This window comes from Trichoderma camerunense (assembly GCF_050948025.1).
Source record: "Trichoderma camerunense strain CBS 138272 chromosome Unknown V8C40scaffold_8, whole genome shotgun sequence".
Classification (NCBI taxonomy): domain Eukaryota; kingdom Fungi; phylum Ascomycota; class Sordariomycetes; order Hypocreales; family Hypocreaceae; genus Trichoderma; species Trichoderma camerunense.
This window is the reverse complement of record NW_028145362.1, coordinates 1484495-1505836: the sequence shown is the minus strand read 5'-3', so window position 1 is coordinate 1505836 and position 21342 is coordinate 1484495. Positions and strand designations below refer to the sequence as shown.

The following is a 21342-nucleotide window of genomic DNA, read 5'->3' as shown; positions in this document are numbered from 1 at the left end:
CGAGAGAAGACTAAACTCTTTGATGTTAGTGCTGGGCAAAGGAATATTGAGGTAAGACATGATATCAGGTGGTATAGGGAAATATGGGCCGCAGAACATTTTCCGATGAAGAAGAGAATGTGGCTCAGAGACAACAAGTCCAAGTACTTGGATGGTATGAGAAATCCGTGTCTAGAAGAGCATCTCAACAAGTATGAAGTACATGGAGAAACTGATATTAGCCCCAATAGAGGTGAGACCGATCTTTAGGCCGATAAACTTTCCCCTGGCCAAAAGCAGCTTGTGCAAGAATCGCCGATTCATTCTAGGCTAGGGCTGAAGCTAGTCTGTATCACCGGCCAACGACAGACATTCCGAGGCCCATCGGGGTGCCGCCCTTGCATACTTGGATGCAACCAGCCGATCCATCGCGTACTGTACGATGGCTGCTCGGATTCCAGCTGACATGTTGCATGCATACACGCCTATTGTCTAGGATTGTGAGATAATTCCGGAAACATGGTAAATTGCTATATGCTGGTTCAAAGAGTCACGCCTTGACAATTTGTGCTACGCACTTTCATCGGGAGCTGAAGGCTCCAATATTGATTCAGCTATATATAGGCTCTTGGTATGGATTTCATTTTCGTGAATCCTGTGATCGTAGTACAGATACAAATTGCTCCCTTGGCATTCTCACCGATAGGACGAAGAATGTCCTTTTGCACTCCCTTCTTTTCCCGGGCCTTGTGCCAGAAATACGAGATAGCCATCAGCTGACAGCATACGGAGTATACACCAAGAAAAGATTCAGTGCCGACACATCTCACCAAATATACCACGATATGATCTCGGAGAAAGGATTTTGGACCATATTCCATTTACTCGGGATATTCCGTATCTCTGAATAAACGGGCATCAATAGAAACGAGTGGCTCAGACGAGACGCGTCCAATTTATCGTACAACCTTACATTAATGAAGTCACGGGTAGGTATAGCCGTGGTAAGTAACGTTGCTAATTGAAGAGGATCCAACAATAGATTAAGAAGATTGCGATATGGCAAGAGGATCCAGCGATAGATTAAAAAGATTGCAACATGGCTTCCTTCTTCATGTATCTGATACTCATTTAGCTACAAGGTGTCCATCGTTCAAAAACTCCTCAAAGTATCCGATAGTCATCCTAATAGTGCAACCATTGTCAACGCCCGGTTCATCTTCGCGATAGGGATTGGATTGAGTGAAAGGGGTAACTCACGTCGACCTTGAAGTGTCAGCAAAGTTCTTGTGGTCAGGGGCCACTTTCTCGAGGAAGCGTGGATCAGCCTTCATACGAAGGAAGTCTTCCATGCGTCGAAATACAAATTGTACAACGCAATCATACTCGGACAGCTTCGAGAACTCAGGGTCATATAACTGGAAGAGCAATGGCCGAGTTTTACTATCGTTATGGGTCTGCTACTGTATGAGAAATGGCACTGCGTGATAATATCCGGAAAATAACGGCTTACCATATTGTATCGAACGATGCCATATTCTTCCATGAGCCCGCTTACCAAGGGAGCATGGATCTTAGTCATGTACTCTCGGTAATCTTCTTCGCTCAAACCCGGCTTGCGGAAGCCCGTAATGGTAAGACACAGCAGCTGCTGTGATTTAGAAGGAAGCGAGTCCGAAGTAGCCGTAGGAGTCATCTTGTTCAGCTGCTCACAGCGAAGTGCAAACGGGCTATGTCAGGATATCAACGACGTAATTAATATCTCGTAATAAGTTAGAAGAGTATCTTAGATAAAGCAGCTGGAAAGGATTTCGGAGAGAGGGGTTGCAAGCGTAACATCATATATATCAGTTTCAGCAGGCATGCTGTGTAACTTGTGCAGTGCAATCCTTCATTTAGAAAAACCTCGTATGCGTGCATCGAAAGACACTGCTGCATTCGTCGGGGGTGCGTCTGCATTCATCAAACGCAACCATTCATGCATCTAAGAAAGATTCTGCATTTATCGAAACCAACCTGCATTCATTAACAAGAGTTCTGCATCTACCGGAAGCATTTGCGGAAAGGCTGTTTGTTTGTTGGGAGGAATGTAGTTCTGTTAGTGTTTGTCGGTGTAAATAACACGGCTTTGACACGGCCTGACAACGGCTCAACACGGCACTGACAGCTGCCATCTGCCGCTGTCATTAGCGCTATTAGCGGGTAGATCAACACGGGCCGGTGCCTTAATGGGATAAAGTCCGTAGTGACGTGGAAACCTTAATGTTTACATCGGGAAATTAGAAAACTCTAAAAATACACACATTGCTATCACAATGGTTTATTTACTGTTATCTCCAGAGACAAAATGATAAAGTAACGTTACACTATACACCTGAAGAGCTTAGCTTGTAAATTTAGATGGAATCAACGGGAAAAAAATTATTTTGTAGCACATCCCCAATATAGTCAAGAAAACTTTGACAAATAAACTTCATTCAAAGGCGAAGAAAAACCCTCAACTTCAATAAATTTGATTAGATAGAGTAGATTTTCATTGGTCGGAATAGTTCTTCTGAAGAAAAGCAACAAAATCACTCAACATAAAGTTCTTTCACATTTAAGGTTATTTCATTAAAACAATGAATAGCTAACCAACCAACATCAAATCCACCAAGTAAAATCACCTTTTGTATTTACTTCGATTCTTTACATTTTACAATTTTACTGCTTGATTAGCCATTGCTAAGCTGGTCTCCTCTGGTACACAAAGCAGAGGCTTTTACACAAGTGTGTAACTATGTCTCAAATACTGCCGACTTACCTCGGCCGATATTCCTTGGCATTCCCCAATCCGGAATCATGAGATTCCAACACGATTCAAGGGACAAGACACGGAAAACACGGCTACGGACGCTGCTTTCAATCTTCCCTTGCTTTGGTCACTCTGGAGATTCCTCCAATAAATTCCAAATACGTACTAGTAGGAAGCAGCTGAAGCCAATCATCGGACTATTTGAATACGATCGAAGATGATCGACATGCCGGCAGCAAAAGCAGCCGTGAAAGGCACCGAGAGCATTCGTTTGTACGACCTGAAGTCGACGAAAGCGTCGCCATGCCAAGATTTTCTCTTAACTGCCTATTCGTTTTTGTCTTTTCGGCACTATTTCTGCCCTTTTCGGCACTATTCTGTTCCCAAATTTCGCGTGCTGTTTGTCTCTTGCCACGATTGCCCGATTTGCGATATAAGAACTCGTGTTCCAGTAGGTATCTCTACAATCATCTGTCTCAAGCAAATGATTTTCAGCCCCCTTGATTGAGACATTGTTTCCAAAAATACTGTCATTCACGATGAGTCGCCTTGCGCGTGTGCTGTTGGTAGCAACTGCTTTGCAGTCCACCGCTTGGGCAAAGACAGTCAAAGAAACTCTGCGCTTTACGTGGGAGTCAGGTGCTCCAAATGGACAGGAAAGAGAATTCATTCACACCAATGGACAATTTCCTAGCCCAACACTCGTTTGGGATGAAGATGATGACGTTGAAGTGAGTGCCTCCTCCCTCTGACTATTCCATCAGGTGATACTGACACACTGCGCCCAATAGATAACAGTTTACAATGACATGCCCAAGAATGTTACCGTGCACTGGCATGGCCTAGAGTAAGTTGAAGTCCATCTAGAAACTTGAATAATTTGCTAACCTAGAGCACCTTTCAGTCAAAAAAATACTCCTTGGGCTGATGGTACGCCTGGCCTCACACAGCGCCCGATCAAGCCCGGTGGGGAGTTTGTATACAAGTTCAAGGCGTCTCCTGCTGGTAACCACTGGTATCACTCTCATGAGAGGATGTCTCTCGTTGATGGGCTTTATGGAGCCATACACATCAGGTGTGACTCACAAACGCCACTGATTCATGTTCGAATGCCAACTAACGAGGGTGTAGGCCCAAGCTAGATCGCACAGACCTATGGGCACAAATCAGCGATGACGAAGAGGACATCAAGGCCATGGAGCAGGCTGCTCTTGACCCCAAGTATCTGGTTGTGTCTGATTGGAGCCAGTATACTTCCGATGAATATTGGAAGATCTCTACTGATTCGGGCATGCTCGTCTTGTACGTTCAGTAATTAACAACCCTCCCTTCACATCTTTGACTGACAAATCACAACAGCTGCCTCGATAGTATTTTGGTCAACGGCGTAGGCAATCTTTACTGCCCGGGCCAGAAATTCCTTCAAAGCGAGCTTGCTCCAGGTCTAGTTGAGGATGCTTTCCCACCAGGCACTGAGGTTTCAGACAAAGGGTAAGTGACAGGCGTACAACTGCAATACCTACACACTCACTTGACTTCATAAATACTTACCTTTTACCTCCAGATGTTTCCCAGCGGATCTCGATCAAGTCCAAGGTGGCCCCTGGAACGTCACCAGACGCCCAGATCTTATTCCACCGCGTGTGCAAGAAGGTTGCGTTGCATCAGAGAATGCAAATGCAACCATCACTGTCGACCCATCCAAGAACAATGGCTGGGTTAGTTTCCACATTGTAGCCGCCGCTACTATTGCTCAGATTGCCTTCTCTGTTGATGATCACCCGTTTTATCTATACGAGGTTGACGGCAACTACGTTAAGCCGAAGAAGTTCGTCTCGGCAGTCCTGTCAGCAGGCGAGACTTTTTCGGTCATGATTAAACTTGACCAAGAACCGGGTAGATACCAGATGCGCATACCCAACTCTGGAGCCTCGCAGGTACTTGGGGGTTACGCCGTAATGGTCTACGAAGGGCATGAGGATGATGCGATTTCGGATTCAGGATACCTTTCCTATGGAGGCAACCCTGCTTCACCAGAGGTTGAGGAAAATTCATACTTCCCATGGATGCTGCAGACGGACCACGCGGAGCCTTGGCCTCCGAACAAGCCCCGAGCCGGCAATGCTGACCAGGAAGTTCTTCTCGCACTTGGCCGCGTTGGCGCACCTTACAATTACACCATGAACACCAAGTACCTATTACCCATCGATTTTCACAACAATGACCCATTGTTATTTTACCCCAACTCTACCCTCGGCACCGAGGATGAGAACCTGGTGATCCGTACTAAGAATGGAACCTGGGTCGATCTTATTCTGCAGGTCTCTACTCTGCCTGGCGATGAATCTGCCTTTGAGCACTTCATTCACAAGCACGGCAGCAAGACATGGAGAATTGGCTTTGGCTCTGGTGTTTGGAACTACACTAGTGTTCAAGAGGCAATTGATATACGGCCCGAAGATTTCAACCTGGAGACTCCTGGCCTTCGCGACACGTGGATCACAGAATTCTCCATCGGTGGCGAGGCTTCCTGGAGCGTTTTCAGATACTATGTGGATAACCCAGGTCCATGGCTGTTCCACTGCCATATCGAGCTCCATCTGATGGGCGGAATGGGCATTGTCATCATGGATGGTGTGGATGCCTGGCCCGCGGAAGATACTATCCCAGCCGAGTATAGGCTCACCTAACGATCGAAAGCACCAGCCACATATTGACAAATATTACGTGCGGGGGGGTTAAGTTGCTAATTTTATATGCAGTGTCTAGTTTTGCTGATATAGAAGAACACACTTAGAGCTAGAGAATACACGTATATGCTGCATGTCAGAGGTCCTTGGTGATAGTTTTGTGACAGCCAAAGTACGCTAGAACACCATCCTGTCGCCAGAGGTTACTATAATCCAAGTAACACTCAATATGTGTAACACATAATAAACGTAACATTTAATAGATGTAACATTCAATATATGTATGTCTCAATATATGTATGTATGTCTCAATATACAGGTATGTAACACTAGACTGTGGATAGATATATTGTGGTATCATCTAATTGCTAGGTTATCATTTCACATTGTGTGCAACAGAGCCCTAAAATATCTCAAAGAGCTTCTGTAGCGACTCCGGATTCCAACATTGGCATAGTATACTGACTGACTTAAACGGGCATTGGTTACTCCTAGAAAAACAGATAGGTGCTTGACATGAAGTATTAATAGCTCATTATTAACGGGGTATATCATGGCCCATTGTAAATATCACTTTGTAGACCATTTCTACCTAATGTTCAGACTTTGGTTACTAGGGGGCCTTTAATAGCATAGTACGGTCATGAATTGCTTGGGAGTAGAATGACATTATTCTCATATAATACTGTCGAAATATAAGCTTATCTTCTTCTAAATTTGTATATGCAGCTTAATCTTGGTCTTCTGTCCTCTGCATAACAGCGCAGCCTTACTTTGCGCCTTTTGTTGCCCAATGGTCCACGGACCGCCATCAAAGAGTATAATCATGTTCGAATAAATCTCCAGTCCCTGCTTGCCTTGTCAATCGATACAATGACTAGGCTTTATGTCTCCGCACTACCTCTTGTCAACTTCATCTTCAGTCGGAAGTGGACCTTAATGAGTCAAGGCCTAGTAGAGTACAGGGTATAATAATAATGGAACAGTTGACGTTACCTGTCTTAAACGGCTAGTGAACCGAAAGACACTGGAAAGGGCCGATATGCGATCGCCCTCTGTCAGGCCTGATCTGACTTGGTTCGCCGGCTCAGTACAATCCAGCATGCTAGAAACATGAAGCAAGCCTTCTCCACACTACTGACTCCTTACTACAATTAGACTCGGCAAAAGGCGCGCTTCGGCCAAGGTTAAAAGTAAGATCGTATGAGCTTAATTTGGATCGACACTTCACGCCTTTTGTTTCGAAAATAGAGGCTACCTTCCTATTTCTGCATCGCTTGATCGGCGGTTGTCAGAAACTACTTACGCACTCCCTTTTGACACAACACCTTGGCCGTGCGGTGGGTTTCAAAACACGAACTTGACGCTTCCTCTCAGAAAATAACATGGAAGTGCTCGTATATGCTTTGTTTGATATGGGTCGCCGTCGATCATCAAACGTATTACGCTCAGAAGACCCAGCTTACGGAAACATGTCGAATCATGGGTGTTCAACACTTGGTAGATTATAAAAGAGCGATTCCTGCTCACATTATTTCCTCTCTCTAATCACACAATCCACTGTCATTAATTAACAGCATTAACTACTGTCTTTAATTGTATATATATATATTTTTATCTCACGGTATCCCTCCAAACTTTGACCATGTACTCCAAGACAATCTTTACAGTCGCCGCCCTTGGTGCAGTCGCATCTGCTTTCGATCTCCCCGATAACCTGAGACAAATCTACGACAACCATATCGTAAGGCAATCTAAAGTCCCAAAAAAGACCCATCATCCCGGCTAACGCTTGATACTTTTGCAGTCTGGTAGCTGTCAAAACCCTCTGTCCGATGCCTTCGAAGGCGGTGCACAGTACTGTGGTGATATCCCAAATGTCATCTTCCTGAAGGGTTCCGACGGCAATTACGACAACATGGACGTTGATTGCGACGGTGCCAACAATTCTGCGGGAGCTTGCGCAAATGATCCCAGTGGCCAAGGACAGACCGCATTCCAGGATACAGTTCAGAGCTTCGGCATTGAAGACCTCGATGCCAACATTCACCCTTACGTCGTGTTTGGCAACGAGGGCGCTAGCCCTTCTTTTGCGCCCCAGGACTTTGGAATGGAGCCTTTAAGCATTGTTGCCGTTGTTTGCAACAATCAAGTGGTAAGCTGCCATTTTATTCAATGACTCTGGAGTAATCTCTAACGCGCAACACAGTTCTACGGCGTCTGGGGAGACACCAACGGCTTCACCTCTACTGGAGAGTCCTCTATCTCTCTAGCGCAACTCTGCTTCCCCAATGACGGCCTCACCGGCGATAACGGACACGACCAGAAGAATGTTCTATACTTTGGTTTCACTGGCTCAGGTGCTGTGCCTGGTGCCAACGCCAACTGGAGCGCTGGAAGCACTGAAGAATTTGAGAATAGCATCAAGGATCTTGGTGATAGCCTTGTTGCGGGTCTTCCGGCGTAAGAGACGACTAACACTATTGGGAGAAATTTTATATGGAAAGCTAGAATAGCGCTGAGTGACATATCATATGATGCTTAATGTATACCATGTATAATAAATGATAATACAATTGCTAAAACTGCCCATATGTCGCAATATGTCAAGGATTTTTCATCAATTAAAATACAAGCCTAATTCCTTGGCTATGATATCTGCTCCCTTTTCTCCAACAATAAGAGCCGAGTTGTTCGTATTGGCGCCAACATTCTCGGGTGCAATTGAGAGATCTGCATAAAGTAAGTGATCATGAATGAATAGTATAGCAAGGCCATGAGAGAGTGTGATACTGACCGCAAAGCTTCAACCCAACTGTACCATAAACATTGAGATCTTTGTCCACAACACCACCTTTCTCCTTTGGCGCCATCTTACAAGTCCCCAGAGAATGCCACGTGGTTTCAATGTTCGACCGAATAAACTCTTCAATGGCCTTGTCGTCTTCTTCATCGTACTCAATTGGCGGTAGACGCTTTCTCTCTTCAAGCGTCTTGAAGCCACCCTTAACTTCAGGCTCGGTTCGCAGAGCAGCTTTGCTGCCTTGACGGAAGTTGGGATGCGCCACGGCAAGCTCGCTCACAAACCCATTCGTGCGACGAAAGATTTCTCGCTGCTTCTTGTATGCCCAAAGTTGCTTTGTCAGATCTACTCTCTTGGAGAGGAAGCCTGTGTTGAAAGAAGGCGGGGCGTCAGGGTCTTTGGAAGTGATGTGAATATCTCCGCGGGAATATGGATAGCCTGTATACATGCCAATGGAGAGGTACTGAGACGGTCCACTTTGTTCTTCAGGCAAAGTTTTGTAGTCACCAAGGTAAGTGCTGACGACGGCTAGGAGCATCAAGGGTCTTTCCTTTTGCTCTTTGAAGTCGCGATTCCAATGGTCTTGGAACTCTTGATCCAGCTGTGCAACTTCTTCATCCGTTGGACGAAGTTTGGCTGCCAGATCTACTCCGTTCCAGGTAACGACAGGATTCTTTTTCTCAGCCGCCTCATAAAAATCTACGTCGCCTCGGTTCAAAACATCAAGTGTCTCATCTGGCTTCAGCGTTGTCTTGTACTTGTAAAAGATCAAGTTGTGATCCTGATATTCCTCGCCAACGCCTGGTACGTCAGCAACGACGGGAATATCCAGCTTCTTAAGCAATTCAGCATTGCCGACTCCAGATCGCTCAAGAATCAGTGGTGTGCCAAGAGCTCCCGCCGAGACTACGACAAGCTTTCTCGCCTTGATAGTCAGCGGCGGCCCTTTAGTAAAATTGGCGACAGGTTGGTTGGATGCAGTTGGCAAATATTCCACACCGACAGCTCGATTGCCTTCAAAAAGGACACGGCTGATGGTGCTTTCGACGAGCAGATGAAGGTTAGGGTATTTTCCTGAAGCCATAAGGGGGTGTACGTAGCGATGTGCCGTATCTTGTCGCTTCCCATCGGGCGAAACATATCGCAGCCATCGAGAAAAGCCACCGATAGTCTTGAAGTCTTGCATGTCAGGAATCTCAGGAAGCCCAATAGCCTCAGCACCAGCTAGGATGTCATCTTGGGCTTCCTTTTGGTGGTAGCAGCCAAAAGAGACATTGATTGGGCCGTCATACCCATGCACACTCTTATCAACTTTAGGGTGGTCAAGGTGGTACGTTTCCAACTTGTTTGCAAAGGGCAGCAGACTCTTTGCATCCCATCCTTCAGTTTTCCAGGAGTCGTAATCAACACCCGATGCTATGTATTACACGTTAGATAGATCTATTCTGCCATTGCGTCAAATTGGGTTGGTTCATATCAGCATTACCTCGTGTATACATCGCAAAATTGATGGATGAACCTCCGCCAAGCATGCCTCCTGTGGTAACAACGGGCTCCCGACCATTGAGATCGGCCGTCTTGTTACCTTTGTAGGCGATGGATGTTTGGGAGTTTGGAGCTAGATGGTAGAGATATCTGGAGGCATTGACGACATTTGGGTCATTCAAGTTGTTCTTGCCACGCTCGACAATAAGGATAGACAGATTGGGATCTGCTTTCGCCAGCCGGCCGGCTACAATACAAGCCGCGGTGCCCCCTAGACAATTTTAGGCGTCGTGATGGATGAGCAGGTGAATTGATCGGGATGAACTTACCTCCGGCGAATATAATATCGTATTCAGTTCCCTCTTTGTGAGTAGACATGATGACGTAGTAAGGAGTGTTGAATGAGTATTGGAATCACAGAGCACGCGGATGCTTAGATGGTAGATTACTGGCGAAGGAGAGGAGCACAATGGAAGAGAGAGAAACACAGAGACAGAGCTTCAATTATAAAGAATTTAGTAAAGGCCTATTTTACACCTGCAGCAACCATTGATTCCAAACTGCGCTGTTACGTACCCCTCGTACGCAATGTCTATGGCGCCCGTTCTAGATCTATTCGCCTAAACAGGAGCGTTGATGTTCAGGTCGTTGTACTACGGCATTGACCCAGTTTCAGCCCGCCCCAATACACCCCCAAACAGCAATCCGTGTCGCATTTCATGCACAAGACAGCATGGACCAACGGCTATGGGTATAGAGCTGCAGTTGCCCAGAATCTCATTGGATCAAGATCAGTTGATAGAGTTGCGGGGTAATAGTTGCTGTGAGACCCGAGGGATCATATCTCCGGAGAGGGGTAGGGACAGAAGGTTTTTGGAGATTGAACCTCATCAGTTTGACTATTAGGGCCAGCTTCCGCGTCTCTCGGAAAAAGTTGACATATTAAATGATTGAAGCTACTACATACTATATAAGACGGGAGATGTGTCGGTAAATGATAGCCAAGGCACTATATCTCAGGTGAGTTGTCATGACTTGATAGGATCCCGAAAGGTTAATATAGAGACCGTGTCAACGTGTCGAAGTGTGGCTTGTCTTGTAAATTGGCCTATTACCTCGGCACTAGTTTTGTTGTCGTTGATCTTGCTGGCCAGACGGCTTTTCGGTTGCTTGCCTTGGATGTAAGGGACGTCAATGTTCTAAATTTAATCAGCCAAGCAATGCTTGCTGGCCATTGTTGATTGGGCACATAAATAATTCGCCCCCAAATTTAATCAACATGAGAAACATCGGCAAACCGGGTATGCACAAGCACTATCCGACGTGCCCGCTCCCCGCTCCATTTGCCGCGTCGTCTTTTGTGTAATTTACATCCCTCTTTGACGTGTATGCTAGGGATGGGATCCTATTGAAGCGCTAGAATATGAGTTTTAACGCGTATTCCGTGTCCAGCCCCTACGCCATTTCCGGACTCCCGTGATGTAGGGTAATAAGGGAGACTCTTGCCCGGAACCGACCGGAATCGTCGCAAGGCAAAACCGCGCACGATTATGCGCACACACTTAATAAACATGATCGTAAAATACCCTGGCATGGAATGGAATCATATTAATTCGTCTCAGACAACTTCATCATTGTCAGCTCTCTTTGTGAAGTGTTGTAATCATTCTTCCCGATATGGATAGACTGGCGGCATTGATTGGCTCAATGACTTTATACCACTCATAATATTCGACTAATCATTTATAAAACGAACGCATGACTGATTAAGAGTAACGGGATATGTATAGCTTAAATGCTGAACAGTAATCATCATTATTATTTAATGCTACCAATTATATACATTATAAACGGGTGGACAGGAGCATTTCATAGCCCCCTCTATCTTTCCACATGCAAGATCGCTATGCAACTTTTCACCTCTTTCAAATTAACTCTGCTTTTCTTGATCTGCATCCACGCTTATTTGTGTGCGTTTTCCACCTGCGCCTCTTCAACGTCTGAATCTACAGCCAAGGTCTGTTCACCAGTGAGGCGAGGGTTGCGAATTGCGAGCGAAAATGCAATGAGTGGAACGCAAATGCAAATACCAGTAATGGCGAGCAGGCGCTGAATATACTGATATGAATCAACAATGGCGTCTCTCTCAGGTGTACCAGGAGGGTATGGAAGAATGGCCACAAGAGGGTTGCCGTAAGCCTCGACGGCCAATGTAGAGTTGATGTTTGCCAGTCTGGTTTCCAAAGCTTTGGGGAGCAGCTGTGTCCACAAGGCTCCAGAAACAGTATTTCCCAAGGCAGATCCAATGTTGTATACTGCCAGGTAGAGACCCGTCATGACGGCCAAATGTTCGTGTTTCAGGCCAACTTGGATAGATGCCTGGGCAGTGTAAGGGAACATGCCTCCAGCGAGACCCAGAACAACCTGAGCTGCAATGACGCCGACTCGGCTGGAGCTCGTGATGGATCCACGGAAACGGATGAGCAATCCAAAGGCTACCATAAAGAGACATGTTCCGGCGACGACGAAGATTTTGAGGCGGCGAACTCTGTACACCACCAAGCCGAGAATGGCTCCGATAATAACGCTGACGAACGAGTACAGCGACGTGACTCGGGTCGCGGTCGTGATGGAGAAGTTGAAGGCGACGACGAGAACAGTATAAAGAAAGTCGCCTTGCATTGTCCAGGCAAAGTTGAGGCAGACAGCAATGCCCATCGGAGCCCACACAGCCCGATCCTTCATGAGGAAGAATGGGACCAGCGGGTGAGGAGCCTTGAGCTCCCACCAGATGAAGAATGGGATGCAGCAAACACCAACGACGAGCGGTGCAATGATGTGGGCAGTGCGCCACTCGGTGTGAACGCCGCCAGCTAGAGTGAACGGCACGAGAATGAGGGCAAAGACGGCGATGAGGAGGAGGATGCCGATAACGTCCAACAACCAGAAGAGCTCGACGACGAGATTCTTGAAGCCCAGCTGCTCAAATGATGAGCGATAGTTGACAAGGAGGCCCTGCTTCCTGGCGCGCCGGCCCACAATCGAGAGGCTGATGATGAGCGGCAGAGCGCAGACTGGGTAAATGATGGACCACATTCCGATACCCCATCGCCAGGTAGTCGCTCCCAGGACGGAGTTGGCGACGTTGCCGCTGATCCATGCATTGATGATGAAGGGCAAGGCTGGAATATAACTGAAGAAGAGACGGGCGCGGGTCGAGGTGATGTCGGCAATGATGACTTCAACCAGCAGCAGGACCATGGTATAGCCGACTTGGTAGATGACATTACCGCCGGCATAAGTCGCGATATTGGTGGCTGCGGCCTCAATAACCGTTCCAAGGACGTAGAAGAAGACAGAGACGCAAATCAGCTCGACACGGCCAAAGACATCGGCAATCTTGGCGGCGGTGGGTTGAGCAGCCGCTGCGATGACGGCGCGGATGACGTTGATGGTCGACAGCAGAGAGTGGCTGTCCCACGAACCAGTGGCATACGGCTGGTAGGTGTATCGCAGAGTGCCGTCAAGGCCATAGCAGTAGGCAAGCAGAAGGACGCTGAGGAAGATTGCGATGCGGTCGGCCAAGGTGATGCAGCTCGAGATGGCCTCGATACGGGAAACACCAGGCGACTTGATGTTTCTGACGAGGTCGGCAGCGGACTTGTCGACCTTCTCGTTATCGTTGGCTACGACTTGGCTTGCAGCCTTTTCCACCCCAGGCAGGGAGGCGGGGTTCAAGTCGGCAGCCATGTTTCAATGGTGGTTGGTGATGAAGATGCAGAAGGTGAGACGATGGCCACGAGATTTCAGTGTCACCGTCTGTCTCTCCTTGTCTCTACCAAAGATGATGAAACAAGTAAAAGAAGGACCTGCTTAATCCGCAACCTAATAGATCGACGGATTGACTTCCTGGGCTGTCACTAGTAAAGTGTTCCGGAAGCGGACGAGGATGCATGTGCATATGCAGAGTTACAAGCAGGGGAGTCTTCCGGCGCCACGGCTGTAGCACAAGTTATATATCCATTCTCTAGCGTCAACTCAAAAAGCATCTGCCTGATGCGATCGATTAGATCAAGAAAATTTTCGGTCAATGTTGCGCCGCAATGGTGGCCCGAAGGAGCAAAGGCCCAGCAATTTTAGATCCATGAATCCTTCTGCGTTATCTGATGATCAGATTAAAGCGGGCCACGATGGAGCGTCGGGGGAAAAAACTTCACCGTTGCAGCCAACTAGAACCGCTAAAACCTTCCATCGGTCGGCCTCTGATGCTACATCTGGCCTAATCCATCATGGCCAAGCCCCCGGTCGGTGAAACGACTCGCATTGAAGTCGTAATACAGCCAATCGCCTGCTGGGACAACCATCAAGAGCCCGAATACGGTGGCCGAGTCGTGTGCTACCCTCCCTGGAAGATTGGGGCTCTACTATGTACCTATGTTGAAGCCCATGCTGGTGCTGACACTGCCTAACAGTGAGTGGCAAGAAGAGGAAAGGTTCAATGTTCTCAGGGCGTGATTTCGCAAGTACATACCACAAGCATCCTGCAGCCAGTCGGAAGGCGATGAAGCGATAGGGAACGGCGGAATCAGTGGCCTATTTGTTGAGCCACTTTTCTCACTGTAGAAAAATGTGTATTGTATTGCTCCATACTCTGGATCTTGGCTTCAAATATTTTGTTGTAAGTGGCTCCATGTAAGCCCACCTCGTTCTTGGTCCAGATCACATCAGGATTTCTCTCATCGCTTGGCTTGTCTTCTCCTGTCCTAGCTTGCCACTTCTTCCCCTTCTTTCTCTTCTTCTTTTCTTCTTCTTTTTTTTTTTCATTCGAAAATTTTCTCTCAGTCCACTTCAATAGTTCAATCTTGGCGTTCAAAATCACAGCTCGCAGCTTCAGTTTCTCACCGGTTGGGTCCCGCCCGCCCTTTGCCGCAGCCACGAAATGCTGTTCGGAGGGGCTTGAGCAAATTTCTCGTACAAGTAATCGTGGCGCTCCGAGCACCCGTAAACATTGCAGCTTCCATCATCATTCCAGGCACAAAAAATGATCCCCAGCAATGGCGCGAGAGTTCAGTCTAAGCCCAGCTCGGAGAAGCTAGAAAGCTCCTCTCTCGGAGCATTTCGCGCCACAATGTTGCTAGCGGCGTCGCCCTTCTTATTTTTTCTTTCGCATCCGGCCAGATGCTCTGTGATGGGCCGATAAACCAATGTCTCAGCTCCAAAGACATAGTTTGGATGCCAAGGTTAATAAAAATAGCCTCACCTGGTTATGATCAAAACGATGGGCTTCATGAGCTGAGGTTTAATGTCCCTGTAACGGATTGAAACGGTACAACTAACTACAAATATTCGTGTAACCCCGACCTTTTCGCGCAGAACTGTGTGAATTTTGATGACGTCTTTAAATCTTCTGATCAATTACTACTTTATAAATTTTGGACATGTGCGCTGTCTTCAGCCCAGCGACTGTTACACAGGCCCAAATCTTGTTGCAGAGAAGCTGACAAACTTTTTGTCCCACCCCTTCAAACAGGCAGACGAGATCAGCCGACCTGAGTTAGCCCAGGCTTCATGCGTGCCTTGGTTCAGATATACGGTTTCATTGGAAATCTAAAGCTATTCGTAGATCATTACGAGGCGGACTTCCGGCCCTCATATCGATTAAACTTTGATGATCAACAAATTTAACATACCTGTGGTATCCAATGATTTATTAAGGCAACTCGTTCAGCCCTCTCTGATGGTGCGTGATGCTTCGTATTCACTATAAAAATGGCATCATCCGGTGGCGCTTCGTACTGCAGCAATATATTGCTCTTATCTACTACATGCAGTCAAAACTGAAGATATTGTATAATTAAATCCGTCCTATTGGTCGCATATGGCCATTACTTCAGTATGCAGCTGTCTCTCATACGCCGACCATGTCGATATTCAAGCCCCGTGTTTCCAGCTGGAGGTCTGGTACTACGAAACATCTGTAGATGAAAAATTACCGTATGCTGCCCAAATTCCATGGATGCATAGGTTACCGCACATATAAGAGCTATCTTCCTTAAGTTCACCAGATGCATCCTAAAGCATTCACTTTCCCGTCAAGCTTTTAACTGTGTTTGTATAAAAGCCCACAGGTGGATCAGAGTGAAACCACACGATATCTGTTGTCTCCTATACGGATACTTATGACGATACTCCGCCAAAGGGGCTTTTGTTTATCTTGAGAAACTCCACATCTCCTATACGACTGCGAAAATAAACGTAAAGCTTGTCCTCCGTGTTGTTTCAAGTTATAAGCAAGGTATATTATTATCGATACTTTATTTATCAAGTCACTTCAGTGGTACACACTCGTACAAGGTCGGTAACATGAGCTCAGGAGGCTCCTTAACCACATAGTCTGTTTACTCACTGTCACTTCGCTTTCCTTCGTCATAATTATTCCCCCCTCTCATCATCATATCCATTGGTTCTTCTTCGTCGGTCTTTCTTGCCTAATGCGGCCTGATTTTCCAGATTGAAACTTCGTCTCCATTTATTGACTTTTAGTTCTACTGTTGGTGATGTGATAAATGGTAACCGTTGACATTAATATGCTTATTTTTTAGTGTTTAGGGCTGTTGCCAATATCCGTTCATTATACGACTGCACCGCCTCTCCTCAGTATATATACACCTTGTAGTCCGTCTGGACATCCCAGTCTTTGGTAACCCTATAATCGTTATTGGCTACACCAACTCTCTTTCTGTCAAGTCATCCACGATGTTTGGCTACTCTCTCATTCTCAGTGTCTCTCTTGCGGCTCTTTCTATCGAGAGTGCATATGGGGCGGCATTTATCCTGCAAAGCCCAATAGCGAGAAGTAAGGTTTCATCTTCTGCTCAGTGGAAAAGAGATGGTATTCAAGCTGCCAATGCCGACTTTACGCCATTATCGCTAGATTCTCCAATTACGGAGGACGGCCGTTGTGGTGTCAATTTCGGCACCAGATGTGAGAACGATGAATGCTGTTCCAGCGAGGGGTAAGCGCCTACGCATATTCTACTCCGGGAGTACTGGTAACAGGCGGCTGACTTTAACTACCTAGATGGTGCGGAACCGGATACTATTACTGCTCGGCTCCTGCGTGCCAGTTTGACTATGGTCCTCACTGCGACGCCAATAGGCGACCCAAAGGGGCTAACACTGAAGACTGGCCCCGAGATCATGTGGGTTCTGTGCCATATGGAGAAGCGATTTATCATTGCACCAAGCCGGGCACTGTAGCCTTGACTTTTGACGATGGCCCGTGGGACTATACCGAGGCGCTCTTGGACATTCTTGAGGTCCGTTCACAAACAATGCCAGACTATACTAAACAAATACTGATAAGAGTATTACAGGAACGTGGTGCTAGAGCTACTTTCTTCATTACAGGCCGCAACCTAGGAAAAGGGGCAATCAATGACCCATCCACAGACTGGCCTCGTCTTATCCATCGTATGAAGGCGGATGGGCACCAAATTGGCAGTCACACTTGGTCCCATCAACGCCTGCCCACGGTCGACAGGTCCCGAGTCCGCCAGCAGATGCTCTTTAACGAGATTGCCATTGCAGACATTCTTGGCTTCTTTCCCACATATATGCGGCCCCCCTACTCTGCCAGTGATACAAACGTTGATGAGTGGCTCGGCGAATTGGGATACCACATCACGTATTTCAATCTCGACACTGAAGGTTACTTACACGAAGAGGATATTGAGATCTCCCAGATTATTGCTGAAAAGGCATTTGAAGGAAAAGACCCAGAGACTGATTCGTATCTCCAAATCGAACACGACACAGTAGCTGAGTCAGTGCACACTCTCGTGCCGTACCTCCTCGATCTTCTTTACGACGCCGGGTTCGAGGCTGTCACTGTTGGTGAATGTCTCGGAGATCCAGAAGAGAACTGGTACCGAAGGCCAGATGGAGAAGATGAGAAGCGGATTCTCACAGCGAAAGAGATTCAACCCCCCCAAACCCCTCGTGTCAAGAGGATAAGCCCTATTGATCTTTTGAAAAAATTCCTTTACCCAAGCTCCAAGCCTTATTATCCGGGAACCAACACAACTCAGTTGCCTACTAATGGATCTTACCCTGCCGTTAACTCCTCCGTCCCCGTGGTTCATCATAACCCTACCACTGACGGTCGTTGCGGCCCTTCACATGGCAACACTACTTGTATGAATCAAAAATTTGAGAATTGTTGTTCTCAGCGTGGATGGTGTGGAGCGACCGAAGGCCACTGCATGAAAGGTTGTCAGGAGGGATTTGGTCGGTGCGGGATGATTGGCCATTCTGGTCATTCTATGGTTTAATCATTATTTTGTTTTAGTAGGGATCTTTCCATATCAATTTTATCATTATTTTTTCCCTATCTATGTCTTTGAGAAATATGTCTACTTGGATGAAAGTAACTACGGGTATGTCATATTTGGTACAGAATGATCGTTACAACATGGCTACTGGCGTCAGCAGCGGTGTCTAGTTTCTGTAGTTACAGTACATGTACATTCACCAATTTCTCTAGAAGTGGGTGTCAGCTGTTTGGTGTACTATCGAGGTTCTGCACCCGTATTTGAAATAAATCAATATGAATAAATGTCTTGTCATCCAGCAGTGCTTTCTGAAAACTATTCACAAAGATAACTTGGAAGGTAAAGTCCCGGTTAGTCTACTCCGCAATGTTGTAAAATTTCCGACAGTTGTCGCTAATCCTCAACAGTGACACACGAGCTCGGAAATTTATATCGTGTAAGCCGCTAGATTGAGCCTTCGCTTCACATCAGCTGTATAAATAAAACGAAAAAGGAAATCGCCGGCTTCGTGGTTAGTAATGTACAGGTATTTATCACGTGCTTATCTCATTGAAGGATCAGCTGTATATAGCTTTTAGCTGAGGGACTTTAGGCAGAACACAACACAGGTTGCAGGGTTCCATTTGTTCTCTTTGTCTATCTGTTAAGAGGCTCTTCACATATTTGGGTACATCGGTCCGAAAATCTCACAAATAAGAGCGTTATGGATTCTTTAACAAATGATTTCAAAGACATCCAATTGAATCCCATTTCGCTATGCGGAGACTGTTGGCAGATCAATTTCTCGGCCTTATTTGATCCTGATGTAACGAACATGCAACTACAACCTATTTTCGTTAAAGATGCCGAAAAAGTTGAAGCTGCCTGCCAGTTCTGCAGTCTCCTGCTGCGAGAGGCACGAAATCTGACACGTAGTGGTCGTGTTATTCGCCAGGTCGACGGCCAACCTCTGACATTCTTCTTCGAGCGCGACTGTCAGACGGGCGTTGCAGAGCATGGCATCATCGAGTTCACAAAAACTATCGTCCTAAAAGTCGATCTACTACCGGTGCCGACTCCAGAAGATGTCGAGATTAAGTTTAACATCTGCCCTATTTTCACGGATAGAGGCGATGATCACCTTCAGTGTGTCCAGTTTGTTTCCACAGACAGCATCGATCTGGGGTTGTGCAGCAAGTGGCTCCGAGATTGCGAAACAAGGCATCTACCGTACTGTCGGGACCTTGGCCAGGAAATAGACAAGTTACCCTTGCCTCAGGAGTTTCGTCTTGTTGATACCATCGATAACTGCATCATTCCAGCGCCCCAAGATTGTCGTTATATCGCACTGAGCTATGTCTGGGGCCGGGCTGCAACGTTAAAACTTAACGAGGATAACGTGGAAACATTTGAACGCCCTGGAAGCCTAACACATCATATTGCCGACGTACCCAGGACAGTTCAAGACGCAATGCGCGTGGTCAGTTCTATGGGCGAAAGATATTTATGGGTCGATCGTCTCTGTATTATTCAGGATTCGCCCCAGAAACATGAACAAATCGCCAAGATGGACAGCATCTACGGAACTGCGGTCCTGACAATAGTTGCTGCATATGGATCAGATGCCAACGCCGGACTGAGAGGAGTCCGCCCAGGTTCGCGAATCTTTAACCAGTCAGCAGCCACTATCTGGCACGATCTCACTCTCGTGGCTGCTGCTCCATCACCGGGTGATATTGCAGAGTCAATATGGGCAACTCGAGGGTGGACGTACCAAGAGCAACTGTTATCGCAGCGATTGCTGGTTTTCACAACAGAGGGTCAGGCGGTGTGGCAGTGCGCATCCAGCCATCTATTAGAGGATACTTCATCTATCATCAAAGCCCGCCCAGTGAGGCGTCTAAGACAGCTGCAGGACTATTTGAGGTTTAATGAACGTCAACCGGCGCCGAAGCTGACGCTGTCACCGCTGCCTCTACAGCGGCCAGATGCAATCATTGAGTACATGGCGGTGGTTCAAGGTTACACCAAGAGACGTTTTACCTTTGAAGATGACGTTTTGGCTGCATTTCAAGGGTTTGGAAGTATTCTTCAGCGCTATCTAAACTCTAGGTTTCTTGCTGGCCTTCCAGAAGCATACCTAGATCAGGCATTGTTGTGGATTCCCTCAATTCGGCAAAAGCGAAGAGAAGGTAACGAGAAGTACTTGCCTAGTTGGTCGTGGGTAGGATGGAATGGGCACGCGCAGTACCAAGAACTGGATTCGTCAAACGCCGAGAGAATTGTGCCTGTTCTAAAATGGTATTACACAGAGGACAGCCAGATCGCCAAGCCTATCAACCAGATCGGGATTGGAATAGATGAGTCACGATTTGGGAGAGAGAGGAGCTCAAATACCTTCTGTTGGGTGCCTCTTTTTGAGCTACTGGCTGATTCGCTAAATATTGTGCCTACAAGCAATCTCGATTCACAGCAGCGTCCACTGCTGCGGTTTTGGACCTCTTGTTCGCTGTTCCACATCGCTCCGCGGCAGAGAGATCGCCTAATTACGGGTCAGAGAGAGTCTTCGTTGAATCATCCGATCAAAGTGCACCTATTTCTGGGGGAATCGGAAAGACAGCTCAGTGGATACCTCATCTTGAATGGGGAAAGTTTGCCAGAGTTTGACCCGTCTCAACACGAATTTATCGTCTTGTCTGAAGCCCAGTTCTCCGGATTCAATCCCATTACTTCAGCATGTACGCCATCAGAGCAGAGTCTAATGTACAATGTGATGCTGATTGAATGGGATGACAACCGGGAGATGGCATCTCGATTGGGAATTGGGAGAGTACTGAAGCAAGCCTGGGACGCGTCAAATCCTGTCATCAAGTTCATCACGCTGGGTTAAAGCTGAGGCGATCATCTGATCATCGAACGCGTCGATCACTGCAATTAAATAACAGCACTCAGTTTTGAATCTTTTTTGAATCTTTCTCTATCAAGTCTCCGATGAAAAGAAGACTTCTTTCGCCCACAACCAGAGGCCAGTGAAATGCTAATGTTCAATTTCCAGTCTCATGGCCACTTTCACGTATATAAGACCACTTTTGGGTAGCGTTCAGCTCATAGCTGTGCGTGAGGCAAGGGGCAAATGCTCCAGATGCTTTCCAGCAACTCGGTAAACAAAGAAAACCTCCATTCAGCTGAACAATAACTCAGCGGCTAACGCACAGCACGGGCTTCGTGGCCCGCTAATCTTACCATGCTGGGTCAGTTGTTTTTAATTGCCGTCCCAGA

The 21342-nt window shown here is 46.9% G+C and overlaps 6 protein-coding genes across 6 annotated transcripts; 3 read left to right on the top strand and 3 right to left on the bottom strand.

Annotated features, from left to right (window-relative positions):
- Positions 1–983: 983 nt before the first annotated feature.
- Positions 984–1815, bottom strand: V8C40DRAFT_218086 (EthD domain-containing protein). Its single transcript, XM_083212194.1, has 3 exons — positions 1493–1815; positions 1240–1436; positions 984–1164 (listed from the first exon to the last, which is right to left on the bottom strand). The coding sequence occupies exons 1-3, from the start codon at positions 1673–1675 to the stop codon at positions 1107–1109; spliced, it is 438 nt and encodes a 145-aa protein (XP_083073887.1). The 5' UTR covers positions 1676–1815; the 3' UTR covers positions 984–1106.
- Positions 1816–3192: 1377 nt separating this feature from the next.
- On the top strand, positions 3193–5519 carry V8C40DRAFT_287305 (multicopper oxidase domain-containing protein). The gene is made up of 6 exons (XM_083222698.1): positions 3193–3504; positions 3565–3620; positions 3678–3848; positions 3905–4075; positions 4133–4264; positions 4338–5519. Exons 1-6 carry the CDS (start codon positions 3313–3315, stop codon positions 5461–5463), a joined length of 1848 nt encoding a protein of 615 aa, XP_083073886.1. The 5' UTR covers positions 3193–3312; the 3' UTR covers positions 5464–5519.
- Positions 5520–6968: 1449 nt separating this feature from the next.
- V8C40DRAFT_218049 (glycoside hydrolase family 75 protein) lies at positions 6969–8248 on the top strand. Its single transcript, XM_083212193.1, has 3 exons — positions 6969–7207; positions 7271–7618; positions 7673–8248. Exons 1-3 carry the CDS (start codon positions 7109–7111, stop codon positions 7928–7930), a joined length of 705 nt encoding a protein of 234 aa, XP_083073885.1. The 5' UTR covers positions 6969–7108; the 3' UTR covers positions 7931–8248.
- V8C40DRAFT_244597 (GMC oxidoreductase-domain-containing protein) lies at positions 7925–10211 on the bottom strand. The gene is made up of 4 exons (XM_083215694.1): positions 10081–10211; positions 9753–10022; positions 8261–9682; positions 7925–8196 (listed from the first exon to the last, which is right to left on the bottom strand). Exons 1-4 carry the CDS (start codon positions 10127–10129, stop codon positions 8084–8086), a joined length of 1854 nt encoding a protein of 617 aa, XP_083073884.1. The 5' UTR covers positions 10130–10211; the 3' UTR covers positions 7925–8083.
- Positions 10212–11549: 1338 nt separating this feature from the next.
- On the bottom strand, positions 11550–14065 carry V8C40DRAFT_244594 (major facilitator superfamily domain-containing protein). The gene has a single exon (XM_083215693.1). It carries the CDS (start codon positions 13499–13501, stop codon positions 11714–11716), a length of 1788 nt encoding a protein of 595 aa, XP_083073883.1. The 5' UTR covers positions 13502–14065; the 3' UTR covers positions 11550–11713.
- A 2442-nt stretch (positions 14066–16507) lies between these two features.
- On the top strand, positions 16508–20953 carry V8C40DRAFT_287302 (uncharacterized protein; the record flags this gene model as incomplete). Its single annotated transcript, XM_083222697.1, has 4 exons — positions 16508–16767; positions 16833–17070; positions 17128–17947; positions 18816–20953. The coding sequence occupies 4 exons, from the start codon at positions 16508–16510 to the stop codon at positions 20951–20953; spliced, it is 3456 nt and encodes a 1151-aa protein (XP_083073882.1).
- Positions 20954–21342: the final 389 nt, after the last annotated feature.